At 34.8% G+C, this 13,558-nt stretch overlaps 2 protein-coding genes and 1 long non-coding RNA gene across 12 annotated transcripts in view; 1 reads left to right on the top strand and 2 right to left on the bottom strand.

Moving 5' to 3' along the window:
- The first annotated feature begins 1,286 nt into the window (after window positions 1-1,286).
- The window catches only part of Noc1 (Nucleolar complex protein 1), a 35,265-nt gene continuing 22,993 nt past the window's right edge, over window positions 1,287-13,558 (top strand). Inside the window, exons 1-4 of one of the 10 annotated variants that reach the window (XM_087353568.1) lie at window positions 1,287-1,694; window positions 11,833-11,960; window positions 12,611-12,719; window positions 12,992-13,183. In XM_087353568.1, the coding sequence (XP_087209694.1) occupies window positions 1,655-1,694; window positions 11,833-11,960; window positions 12,611-12,719; window positions 12,992-13,183 (469 nt within the window). In that variant the 5' untranslated portion in view covers window positions 1,287-1,654. The other 9 variants (XM_087353566.1, XM_087353570.1, XM_087353569.1 and 6 more) reach the window with 9 other exon arrangements.
- On the bottom strand, window positions 3,513-6,302 carry LOC110832163 (zinc finger Y-chromosomal protein). Its single transcript, XM_022068929.2, has 5 exons — window positions 5,876-6,302; window positions 5,619-5,761; window positions 5,288-5,410; window positions 4,566-4,663; window positions 3,513-4,314 (listed from the first exon to the last, which is right to left on the bottom strand). Exons 2-5 carry the CDS (start codon window positions 5,754-5,756, stop codon window positions 3,585-3,587), a joined length of 1,089 nt encoding a protein of 362 aa, XP_021924621.1. The 5' UTR covers window positions 5,757-5,761; window positions 5,876-6,302; the 3' UTR covers window positions 3,513-3,584.
- Window positions 8,074-9,583, bottom strand: LOC147872999 (uncharacterized). Its single transcript, XR_015536418.1, has 2 exons — window positions 8,847-9,583; window positions 8,074-8,418 (listed from the first exon to the last, which is right to left on the bottom strand). It is a non-coding gene; the product is annotated as an uncharacterized LOC147872999 (long non-coding RNA).

Here is a 13,558-nt window from a genome sequence, read left to right on the forward strand (position 1 = left end):
TTTACCGTGCTACTATAATGCAGTTCTTCTTGTGCAGTGTTTAAATTTCCATTGAGTATTTGATATTTATTCAGTTTTCAATTTAGAGTTAAGATTTATGTTACATGAATTGTTGTCAATAATAAGAGGTCTGAATCAAGTTGTAGTAGGCTTCACTTTTTCTTTTCTATTACAGAGAATCATTTTTAAAAAGAATTGTAAGATTGTATTTGAACTTTGAGTCTGTTGAATAGTTTAAGGGGACAAACATGAATGGAAAGGCATGATCTCACACTTAAGGGTTTAATTTAAGTACTTGTGCAAATAATGCTTTTTCCTCCCTTTCTATGTCCCTCTTAGGTCAGTGTCACCTGTTTTAGAAAGTCAAGTGACCTTGATCCATACTTAAAATCCAACATTAGACAATGTATTTGAAGTTTGCACAGTGGTTTTCAGGGCTGTTACACTATTTAGTCAAATAGGTATGTATCAACATATTTTAGGGACATGCTCCTTTCATGTTCAGTGTTCAGGTGAGATTTATATCATGGTTGACACAATACTGTAAATATGAAGAGATGTAATATGACAATAGTCCAATTACATGAAATAAATTGGTTTTCTCTAGAATAAGATGTAATATGAATACATGCATCACATCATGAACATGAGCAGATGGAACCTGATTTAGACATTGGAACTCTTTCATCAGATGCACCCATTCAACAAGATCAACTTGACCAGTGTACTAGATGGCATCTGTTGCAGTAAAGGCAGAATTTGAGGTATGTGCACACATTGTTTGGTAAAAGTGCAGATTATGGTATTAGGCCCTCTGAACTAGTATGATAAGGACGGATTATTCGTGTGGGGCACAAACCTGGAATGTGGCATATTCAGCAATTAAGAATGATGAACAAATGACAATCAGATTGGGCTTACAATACTTAATATTAGTATAGGAAGATAAAATTTATTTCGTTGACAATGAACAAAGTTCCTCCATGTGGACTAAGGAACTACAATATGTCATGCAAGAGTACACATGCTAAATAAATGTTGTTATTCAACCATCCACAATGCTTCCCATGCTCTCATCCATTAACCTGTAGCAAAATTCCTGGAACTTCACATTCACAGTAAAGCTACATTCATATCAGTCAGATGTACACAAATTTGAAACTCTGTGATTGTTGCCACAAGTATAAAATTTCATAGTCAGCATTCCAGCCAAAATGTTTATATTTATGGTGCATAAAGTGTATTTTTATACATTAAGTAATAAGTGTGAAATCCAGTCTTTCATATGTCTGCACATTTCAAATGCTGTTGCTACCAGAAAGTAGTGCCTATTATGTGAAAAAATCTAACTGAAAAAACCTGCATATATATAATGATGTTTATACTGTAGACATGTTATACTTATCAACAACGCAACAAATACAATGGTGCTTCAGTCATTATAAGGAATTATATAAATCAATAGTAGCCCTTACATAGTGGTTGTACATAGAAAAGAACTTTTGTTGTGCAAAGTCTCAATAGGTTATGTTCTTTGTTACAGTATTGTGGTAGCTTGATTCAAGACTAATTTTGCACAACTGGAGCCTTGAAGAAACTTTCATACTACATATATGTGAAAGATTAAAGAGAAGACTAATGTCTATCCCATACCATGTTATGTTCCAAATGCAACAGACCAAGATACCACTCAGGTATGTCAATGTTACACATCATGATGATTTTTTTATATCACACAATAAGTAGCGCTTCCAAGAGAATAGGGATGAGGAGTGACAGCACTCAGTGGACTTCACGCCTTATGAGTAGTCAGAGCTTCGCTTAATCTCATACCCAGTAAATCCATGAACGTCCCTGCCACTTCCTGCACATTGCAAAAATGTCCAGTTTCACTTCTTACTGACATAGGCCTGTTCTCCATAGTGTTTGACAATGCTCAGTGGACTTGACTCAATGTTGGATCCTCACTTCTTCTCTGGCCTCTCTAATGAGCACTAAATCTTTGGACATTCCTGTTGCTTCCTGTACTTTATTGAAGTTCCCAGTTTGGCTTCTTCCCAACACAGTGCTCTTCCCCAACAGTGTATAACTGCTTTGAAATACAGCTTGACAAAATTCAGTGACTATGACTCCTTGTTGATTGTCAGAGCCTTATATTTCCTCAGGCTTCTATCATGCCAACTAAATCTGTGACATCTCTGCTACTTTCTATATGTTGTGAAGGTCCTTAATTTTACTTCTCACCAGCACTGCCTTGTCTTGTTCACACTGTAGTTCTTTTGCTTCTATGCCATTATCTTCAAAACTGCAACCTTCCTCATATGCATCTGAATGAGCACCAGCTATAAATCCATTTCTGTAAATCTTTCTGCTTTTCCAGTTTACGCTTTAGATAAATACTTAAAAAACGGTAGTCTTTATACTTCTGAAGTTCATTGTTTCATGCAGTGGAAATAAGGAGAGTTAGACTCTTTGTTAGAAATCTTCTGAAAGGTGGAAGAGAGATGCATCCTCAAACTGCCATGAGAGGGAGACTAACTTGCAGCTACAAAATTAGAATGGCGAGTCCAACCATGACTCACAGTAGCCTAACAAAGGGTAGAGGCTGTGTCGTGTGTTCTGCTTGCAGAAAGGTTACACAAACTGGGTTCAGTTGTGCAATGTGTGAAGTTAAATTGTGTATCCACATTTTGAGCATTACTATACAAAACTGAACTTATAGTTCACAACCCGATGTCCTCACTGGTGTACAAATGCAGTGACTGTTTGCTAGTCACATAAGCAGTAACAAAGTATTAAGAAAGGGAAAAAAATCTGGGATGATTTCTTTTCTTTTGTTTTAATTTCATAATTTTAGACATAATGGTTTATAAGACATGTATGATTTTTGTAAGGCTGCTTCTTTTTTATTAAAATGCCCAGAAGTAAATCCAGCCAGTGAAGGGTACAGTGGCTGTTTAAATTCAGTACAATAAAGGCTACTTGAGACAGATATGAAAGTTTAAATACATTTAAGTTGCTTTCCACTGCAATAAAATCATTTTTTTAAAAGATATATTATGAATTTATCTATTACACACCTTATTTTCACATTAATAACTCTCAAGTTTTGTTATTAGTTGATACCTGAACCCATTTTCTTGTGTAGAGCAGTTGGAGATGCATGGTGCATTCTATCAAAATTTCTGTCCCATTAATGGGAATTTCTTACAAGTGGTATTGCAGATTTTCATAACTTACTATAATATCTAATCACCACCTATAAAGTCATAAACTAATTAACATCTTTAAGTCCAGCCCCAACTGAGGAGCAAGCCTGTGATAACATGTTACCTAATTGAACAAATCACACACCTTTTGGAGAGTGATGATTATAAGGCACTGGTGGAATATTTGGCAGATAAAAACCGAAATCAAGTTATGACAGGAAATACTTTGTCCAATGCCATAAAACCCTGGTATTCTAATGAGCACTATAAGAAGATAGCATTTATGTGAGGTACAGTGTCATATCATGGGAAGATAAGTAGCTTTATTAAAGATTACAGTTAGGTACTACAGAATGTATTATGGCATAATGTTCTTCAGGTGTGCATATGGGAATGTCGTTTCAAAGTACTAGCACTTAAGAACTGCTTAGAACACACTTCACACTTAAATGTTTTTCCTGTCTTGAGGTTACAAGGTTCTTTCTTATGAACACGGTAATGTTGAAACAAGTTACCCTTGTTAGAAAATGTCTTGAAACATATCTCACAACGAACACGTTTCTTTCGAATGGATTTTAATTTGTTCTTACCTGAAAGACTGTTAGTTTTGCGGTGCTTCTCTCCACAATATAAGCGTGTATGTATATTCAGGGTCTTTAACCTTGTGAATTTAACATGGCAAGTATGACATTCATAAAGTCTCTTCTCATGCAGAAGTATATGGTTACTAAGAGAACGCTTAGTACTCAGCCGTTTAAAGCATATATTACACTGATGACGTTTTTCACCTGTGTGAACAGTGTAATGCCGTTTCAAAGATCCTCTTATTGAGAACTCTCTGCCACACTTTTCACACTTATAAGGTTTCTCTCCTGTGTGGGTGCGGTAATGTTCTTGAAGTTTCGTGAACTTTTTGTTACACAAATGACATAATTCAGTCTTTGATCCTGTAATACAATATGAATGGTCTAAAAGGTGTGACGTATGAGACAAATGCACTTTGGTATAATTCACCCATCCTGTGTGAGTACGTGAATGTGTTTTGAGGTCTGTCCTATGCATAAAGCCTTTATTACACACCCTGCAGTGGAATGTTGCAATTCTCCTGTAAAGAGAAGCAGATATTATACACTGCAAGAAAAATACATTTGAAATCATTTTATTGATTCATTTTTTAGCTTCTTTTACTTATTCAACTGGATGCATAGTAGGAAATTAAATAACTCTGTATGCCTGCACCAGAAGCATTTCTGCTCCTTCAAAACTCATTATGAATATGGCAAGTCACTAAAACTGATCAGTTGGTTTCATTTAATATGGTACCAACAGTTACAGAAACATGGATGGTGAACACACCTCATAGTGTCAACACTTTCCAAATCCATTTCAAATTCTGGCTCTTCTACCAGTTCATCTTCTGTCTTGAACACTACTTTACCAGCTAGCTGTTCTTCCTGCAATGAAACAAATGTGTCATTTGCCTTCTGGAGAGAAAAAATAGCAGTTCAAATCTGTACTCCACATGTTTTTAACATTCTCTTTGTGAGTTTGGTTCATAGAGTGTAGATACAAATTAACTATTGTAAAGCTAAGCAACGGTATGGAAACCACAATTTCAAAGCACAATATTACACTGCACTTATTATTACTTCCTTTAATTTGTTAAATATTTCTATAAATGTGTCAAAATTTGTGAATCTTATCAAAATCCATAGTTTATGCCATATACCAATTCTCTAGATTACGATCTGTTAATGGAAATACTTCTAAAAGTTTAATTTCAGTTTCATGTAAAGTCTGGGATACATTATACAAAAATAAAATTAAGTCTGCGTGAGTCTTCGTTGTAGATGATGAATACAGAATAAATTAAAATCACCAAGTACTATAAGAGACAATACATGCTGACAGGCATGACTACCTTATGATGTATGTGTAGAAAAGTTAAAGGTAAATGCAAAAAATATTCTGTGCTGCTGTGACATCACTTATGGTGCAAGCCTCTGTTATCTAATTGTAGCAGGTTTGGGAGAATTTGTAGGGAAATGGCTGAAGCATAGAGGGAATATACAACCAACCTTATCCTCAATCTTCACTGTAGCAAAGTTGAGAGAGATCAGTCCATCTTCCTCATTTATATCAGCAAATGAAGATGCTTCATGGGAGTCTACATCCAGGTCAAGGTCTAAGTCTGTAGCCCCCTATAAAATAATGATATTCACACTAATATAACTGACATGGAGAATGAAAAGATCTTACAGTTTTAGTAATAATATATGAGTTATGCCTAAGTAATCAGTAATAGGACTTAATAAGGAACATATCAAAGATAAGTACATGTGTGACCAAACTGAAAATGTATTGTAAGTTAAATTTATTGAGTAAATGATCCAAGACATCTCAACTCACATTCACATCAACAAACGTAAATGGGATGTGCATCTCCTCATCACTCTCTTGTTCTACATGAATTAGTTTCGATGCAGCTGTTGAAGTTGTACAAGGAAAACAATTTTCTATGTCATTTTCCATCTTAACTTCATCCATGTTTGCTGAAAAACAATCTCTGTGATCAACAGTACATACGCTGTTTAAAAAATGTTCTTAAAAAGTGCTTAGTTACCACATTTAGTTTTAAGAATTAATGCTTAGTCAATCTCAATTACGTCTGCGTGGTCAATGGTCCTTCTGTCGGTATGTTTGGAAGATGGATGTATTTTAGAAATCCCACACTAGCAGATGTGTGCATGGCAACATTATGACCAACACCACGTTAGACCGAGAATCAGTAAGAGACAAGATTTTCCCGTGTTTTTCATTATTAACAAACTTTCCGGGAATTGGATGATTACCATACACAACCTGAGCTACACACGCGCGCGCGCCCTTCAACGCATAACCTGAGTAGTAAATTAGATGACTTAAGTCACGCTGTGTTTGATTGATACATTGTCACATACAATTTCACAGCAACATTCCATATAAATATTCTTTGTGAGTTTCAAGAAGTTTTAAATACCGAAACTTAAAAATCACTTCGTAATTATCACTGTCGTTATTACGAAGCCGTGTCACAATTTTAATATCACGGGTGACAAAACGTTTTGCGTATACATTTATGCCATCACTTTCAAGTCTGCTTGTGCAACTTGATCATACTTCGACTTTACTGGATGATAACTTCCATGGGTTATATTGATATTCTTGGCTAGGCGAGTCTTAATTTTCCTGCAGTTTGCAAAGTAGATCAGTGTATGTTTTTGCGTCAGTCGCTAATTATTCATAGCCATAAAAACTGCATCATGATTGTGGTAGAGACGTATACACGTTAATATGGTAAGTACAGTTCGATAAAATGGAGATTATTGTACGTGCCCCAAGGCAGTAGAATGGCCATGAAAACTGTTCATTGACTTCGTTGGGAAAGAAAGAGAAATTGCCAGTACTTTTGATTTTGTAAAAGAGTGACTTGAACCTAAAACACTGCTTCAGATATCTAACAGACGTGGTTTTCAAGAATTGTAATGTTCATTTTGAACCTGTTGGGTCATTTTTTCATATAAATTACTTTAATTCTACTGTTTTCCATTTTAACAATGCTGTCAGTAGCTTAGACAGTATAGTGTCATTTATTTTTATGCTGTTTTGTGTCACTATTGTGTTATCTGTAGAAGGTGTAAAATGAAAGATTTGAAAATTTGGTAACACTGAATACTGATACTTTTCTTTAGTTTCTAAAGAAGAATATTACAATGGGAGTGCATAAGAAAGTGGTTTATTTCTTGCTTGTAAATATGGGGAATTTTAGAAATAGTGTATGTCCTATTCTTTTTGCATGAAGTGAAAAACACCATGGTTGAATAGGTAACATTCCTTCTTTCTGTTGAGTTTAGAAACTGACTTTTCTCTCTGACATTTTCCATGGTTGTCTTCAGTATCAGCAATTGTCTGGATAGCACCATAAGTTATATCATGACTGCTTCCTTCTACATTCATTTCAATTTATCATTTACAAATCATCCTGCTATTCATTAATCTATGAGCAACTTGAAGCCCCGTTAAATTAATTACAAGTAAATTAAAAATGTATAATGTTGCACTGTAAGGTGGCAGATATATTCAGTTGTTTGGAAATACTGTTTTTTTAATGTAACCATTGTCAGTATGAATAAAATATTTTTTTGAGAATGGGAGGTGGATGACACAGGATCATGTCCAATGATTGGATTCAGAATTAGTAATGTTCAGTTTTCAGGGTATGGTACCAGCCAGAAATTTATTTTTTCTTATTTCAACTAAATGATACCTAAAGGTTCAAAATTTTAAATGATCCAGGAGCCAAGAAACACAACCTAGTAAAAAGTTTGTACAGATACCAATAGTAGTCTGTCTCATGATTATTTCCATCATTAGCAATGTCAGTCTCATTTTATTTATTTTTTACATACAAATTCTCAGTGATTGGTTCTTGCTTGTCACTGACATTATAATTGATTTTAAGCTTTCACAGTAATTCATTGTTAATGTTGATATGTTAAACTACTTCTATAATGACAGTAATTAAGTCTGTTACTTTGATGGATGGTTATGATCATGATTTTACGTGCCTTTTACTCAATTCTAGTTAATAAAGCCAAGATACAATTATTATTATTATTTGTTGGCTGCTACCAACCGAACTGTTATTTGTCATGTACAAACAAAAGGTTAATAATGAATGTTAATCATAAGTTATAAAATTCTACTGAACTGTTTTATTTATAACATATACGTTTATATTAAAGATGATATATATACAAATTAAGATGGTTTGAACAGCATAAAAGCTGCTTCATAAAACTATCCAATTACTGTTAAACATTCATCACTTTTGTATTCTTTATTATTATTATAACAAGTGTTTTACAGCCTTTATGGCAATTTCTCACATTCTAGTTGCCACCTCGTCATATTTATCCATTTGTCTTCTCCCAGCTGTCTTCTTTCTATTGTGTTTACTTCATTCAACCTTCTATAAGTATATTTTCCTTGCACAATACTTTAGAGGCATTACTGAAGTAAAATAAATGTTCATTAGCTTGTATTTAAGCATACATTTACATTTCTGTAACAAATTTTAATTTTGTGATCTGTTGGGTTAGTTCATTATATATGTGTTAAGTCCAATCACTGTATAGATCACATGCATCTTCTGCATTTCAGTGATACTCTGAAAATAAATTAAGCCTGACCAGTTAGGTTCCACTTGATCCTTTCCACAATTGCATGACTTCAGTTAGGATGAAAAGACAAATTTCCATCCACAGAGGCTTTATTAAATGTGCACAAGCAGGTAATGTTTTTAGTAATGTGATATTGCTAAAGAAGGCCATGTTTTTGTTATTCTTGTTATTTGTTCTAAGCTGTGAATTTATGATTGAAAATTAACATTTTGGATCTCACAGACTAGGATCAGTATGTTTCAGATATAGTAATTTGGTTGTTAGTTTCATGGTAAACAAATTCACATGATATTGGTATAATGAGATAAGTGTTGGTTTAGAAATTCTGATTTTGAAGAATTTACATTGCACAGATTTTATAGTGATATGTTTGTAAAATTAAGCATGGCATGACAATTAAGACATAAATATTTACCTTTGAACATCATCATGATTGAATGGTCAGTGCTTCTGTTTCATGTTCGTAAGGTTTCAGACAAACTCTCAGCCCAGAGACCAGAAAAATTGATATTTTTGTGGTTTTCATTAGTCGTTCCAGGCATAGGATATGAAGCCATGTCCTTCAACATGAAATCATGGTCTGTCATTCTGAGAATTGGTTCACATCTGCCATATTCATTGAAAACAATTTAAATCATTTATTTCCTTTCACCATGTCTAGAAGCTAACAGGTGCAGATCTCATGCTTGGATTATGCACTTGATATGAAGTTATTCCACAACACAAAGAAATTTTATTGGAAACACTAAGATTGGGAGGCCTAGCCTGTGTGATAAACTATAAACATTGCTTAAACTAAACTGTACATTATGTGAGTGTGAAATCTTGCTACCTTAAACACATTTACTATTGCATGTAGTCTGCTTCTAAGTCAATTTTTATTTTGTTATAGCTTGTAGTCATAACCATTTATATATTCCTTGTGTGAATTAAAATTCTTTTTTAATTCTTGCTGGTGTGAAAATAGTTTATCACACTCGCTACACATATATGGCTTCTCTCGTGGATGGCTAATAATGAGGTCTTTTAATGTCAGTCACCATCTCTTACTGCAGAAACCATTAGATGTGGCTTCACACTCATATGTTCAGAAGTATGTTTTTGAATAGAACTACGTATTGAAAATCTCTTGCCACAAGTGTCACATTCATATGGTTTAGCTCCAGTATGGACAGTATTAAGGGTCATCAAAGGCAGGTTGCTGTGAGAACCGTTTATCATCAAAATGGTACCCCCCTCCCCTCCTGAGGGTGAACTGTTAGGTAGTGAGAACAACACGTTGTGAGAACCGTTTACAGCAAATGTTACACTGGAACGGTTTCTCCCCTGAGTGTATAAGCAAGTGTGTTTTAAGGTTCCAAGGTCTTGTGAATCATTACAAATATTATGCACGTCGTTTCTCTCCGCTGTGGATCGTGTAATGTTTATTTCGTGCATTTACTTGAAAAAAATTGTTTGTGGCACAGATGGCACACGTGATTCTTCTCCACAGTATGTAATTTAAACTGACCAGACTGCAAAAACCGTTTCCCACACAAGTATGATTTATGCCTGATCTGTAGTTTCTTAGCTTTGTCTATCTATGGTATTCACTACTGTCAATGTGAGTAGCAAATGTGGCAGTAGAAGTGAAAGTTTTTTGTCGAAGTTCTTGGCGGACCTGCAGATGATTACGTTCTCCTTCAGATTTTTCATAGTGTTTAAGTATACGTCGCTGTAAAAATTCTGTAAGTGGTTGGTGCTGGTCCTCGGGTTCTGTGGCTCGTCGTCTACGGCGTAATTCAGCATCCTGCTGCAAACGTGCCTTTTCCCTTCGTCTGCGTTGATAGGCAGCTCTCCAAGCCCTTCGTGTAGCTTCATCTTCTTGTGTGGAGAAATTATACCATTCGTTTTGTGATGGTAATGATGGTTCCTTGTCCTAACTTGATTGCATATAAGCAACTTGTCTTTGCTTTTTCTCAGATTCAGCCAAACTTTCTTTTACGCTTTCGTTATTTACTGTATTCTGAAAGTGTACTGGTAGTAGCATTCTCTTTTGTTTTTAACACGCTATGAGGGTGAGTGATACGTTAGTTTTGTGATGCATGTAAGTTATTCTGTGATAAACCAGTTCGGAATTTTGTGTTGTGAATGGAGTTTGTGTTTTTGAAGTTCTGTGCGAGAAGAATTCTTGATATTAAATTATTCTGAACCTGACAAGAATGAGGGGCATATTTTATAATATTAAGTAGCTAAATCTATAAGTACTGTATAGGTGTTGTGAAAAGAAAATTTTAAATTTATTTTGGAGGTTAATGCATCGTGTTCGAGGCGCATGGTATCGCATGATGGTAGGTTATTGTGTGGCTTGATGTAATATCCAAGGTATTATTTCTAAAAGCGCTGCCGGCTTTCATATCAATCTAGAATAGAATAGGATTTATTTACATTCCATAGATCCCTAACAGTACAACCCATGGTTGTGAAACGTAATACAAATGGAATACTCAATACAAACACAATAATTAATACAAAAATGCTATCCATACTTGTACATTAAAATATGAACTGCTGGGTGTGACACCCAACAGCCTTCAGGCATGCTTCACAGCACTTGAACAAGTTGCAACATTCTGAAGTTCACATTCAGAAATCTAAAGAAATACGTATTTCCTCATTGTGGAGAGCTTTATTAGTGGAAGTGTTGTTCATATAATTCCCTTTAGGTTTGTCCAGAGACCACTTGCATGCTACCGGCTATAATGTGTCATACTACCTGCTGGGAATTTTGGTTTTATTAGGTGATCTGTACCATAACCTAACTTATGTGAAAAAAATAAACATGAGACTAGTAACTAATAATTCTTGGCCAGGGAAGCTGGTTCCTATGCAGGCCTAAAGCAGATTAGTGATGAGCAAATGCATGGAGCAAACTGTATTATTATAATTTAGCCCTTTGAAGCTGAAGCTCATCTAAATAATATTTAAGAATGTAGTCGGAACCACAACCCCATTATTATAGTTGACAGTAATTGAAACAGTAGTACCACAGAGAAATTACGAAGATCATCTGGTTGATGCTATTCAAGTAAATAATTACTGTTTAATCTGAGAAGCATACAAGATCCATAAATACAAAATGCAGTGTGGTACTGATTTTAAAGCAGATGGTACAAGTAGGTATCACTTGGATCTGAAGGGTTAATATATGTTGTAATAATAATGATGATATTTGGTAGTGGTGGTGATTTTAGTTGGTAACATTAACTTCATATATATTTTTTTTAAAATGCTTACTTGATATTAGATAACAGTTAAATGTAACAGTTTTGGTGACTCTTTAAATATTGGCTGAAACTATAATTTCTTTCTTATGTGTATATGTTTTGTTTTGTTAAAAAATGTTTTTGTTACTTACTTAGATACAATGAAGCAGTTTAAAATGAAGAAAATGGGCAAAACACACCCTGGACAAAAGCAAAACTATTTGGCTGGTCAATCTGAAAAGTATGCAGGTGATGGTGATATCAGCAAAAAGTGGTACAATGTGGTAAGTTAACTTTTTGTCCCTTTTGTTTGCTGTTTGCCATGCATAGAAATAATAATGGATGTCAATGATGGAATTTCTTGTGTGTTTAATTGATTAAAAAGCTAGGCAGCCAAATTCTAGGTATTCTTAGATACTGTTTGTTTTGTGATATGTTTCCAAACTGTTGGTTAAGAATAGTGAGTATTTGGAATCATTTGCATGTGTATGACTGAAATGTATGGCAGATCATAGACATTACTTGGTCTTTGTAAATAATATAATACTGGAGACATTCACATACTACATAATCTTAGGAACATACCAGAATGCTTGTATTTAAGGCTGTGTAAGTAAGTAGAAGAGTTTTATAGATTATCAGACCTCCACCAAAAGTGTAATGTGAAATACAGTACCACTCTCAGTTCATGGAGCATAGTCCTTCCTGAGAAGCTAATAGTCACTCAGCTAGTTGAACTCTCCACCTCTTAAGGGATCCAAATGTTCTTTGTTGCATTTATAAGACCATGCCAGTGGCCACACTTTTCTAACCTCCTAATTTCAGGTTTTTGTACTAAAATTTTGTACGCATTTCATATCACTCCCATTTACGTGTGTTCTGCCCATCTCATTCTCCTTGGTTTGGTCATCCAAATAATTTTTCTTTACTTCAGTTTCAAGATGAGGAGGGAGAATTTCCACAGCTGTCAATGGACCAAATTGATAAACTGAGATGTGAAGCTCAGAAAATTCAGGAGCAAGAATCTGCATCTTACAATACTAGTAAGTAAATAATAGTTCCCTCTACTTAGTTGGAACTAAACTTAGAACTCTTCTACTCAGAAACTGTAATAAAATGAGCTCTAGTGGGTGTCAGGGGCTCTTTTTTCAGGGGATAAATGATGAGATGTAAAGCTGGCCTTTCCACTTCATTTAACTTGAGATCTAGACTACATGGATGTTTATCTTTATGTTCCCTATGTATAACTTTAAAAACATGGCATGTTGCTTTCCAGAGCATGCAGAAACTTAGGTTAGAAGTATTGCTGTTTCAGAAGTCTCGGAGAGTCGACTGAAGTCAGATTACAACTGGATTTACACCATTATGAATAAAGGAACAGTAGCCGACAGAGTTGCTTCTCATACTATTGCCATTCAAGACTCTCCAGTCCACACACTTGCATTACTTCGGAATCTTGTCAGTATGGTGAAAGTTAATAAGAAGAAGGAATGTACCATGGTTTTAGGTAAGAACCAACTTATAATGTATGGCTGAGGCAATTTCTGCGCTCTATCAAAATGTTTGGTATAGTATGAAAAGAAATTGATTTTGTATGCCACCAAATGTTGCAGCTGAGTGGTTAGCACTGGTGTTTCATGTTCAGAAGATGCTGGGTTCAAATGTCATCCCAGAGACTAGTTATCCTAGTTTCTTCATGGTTTTCCTCAGTCTTCAATGCAGATGCTGGGATGATATCTTAAATTAGCCACAACTGCTTCTTTCCATATCTTCCAATTCATCATTCTTTGGGCTTGATCATTCTATACATAATAATCAAGACAAAACATTTGTAGAACAATTTATATGAGCTTAAAAATTCAACCATTATGTAGAAAATTTT

Source organism: Zootermopsis nevadensis, unplaced genomic scaffold, assembly GCF_977971745.1.
Source record: "Zootermopsis nevadensis isolate Lab colony 2312 unplaced genomic scaffold, Znev_1.0 Znev_ptg000022l, whole genome shotgun sequence".
NCBI lineage: Eukaryota > Metazoa > Arthropoda > Insecta > Blattodea > Termopsidae > Zootermopsis > Zootermopsis nevadensis.

What these genes read in the sequence shown, in the direction of transcription:
- LOC110832163 (XM_022068929.2), bottom strand. Translation starts at nt 5,756, where the DNA reads ATGGATGAAGTTAAGATGGAAAATGACATAGAAAATTGTTTTCCTTGT. An exon ending in CAGTGAAGATTGAGGATAAG is followed by an intron (nt 4,664 to 5,287) that starts GTTGGTTGTATA and finishes GTTTCATTGCAG; the next exon opens with GAAGAACAGCTAGCTGGTAA. An exon ending in GAAAGTGTTGACACTATGAG is followed by an intron (nt 4,315 to 4,565) that starts GTGTGTTCACCA and finishes TTCTCTTTACAG; the next exon opens with GAGAATTGCAACATTCCACT.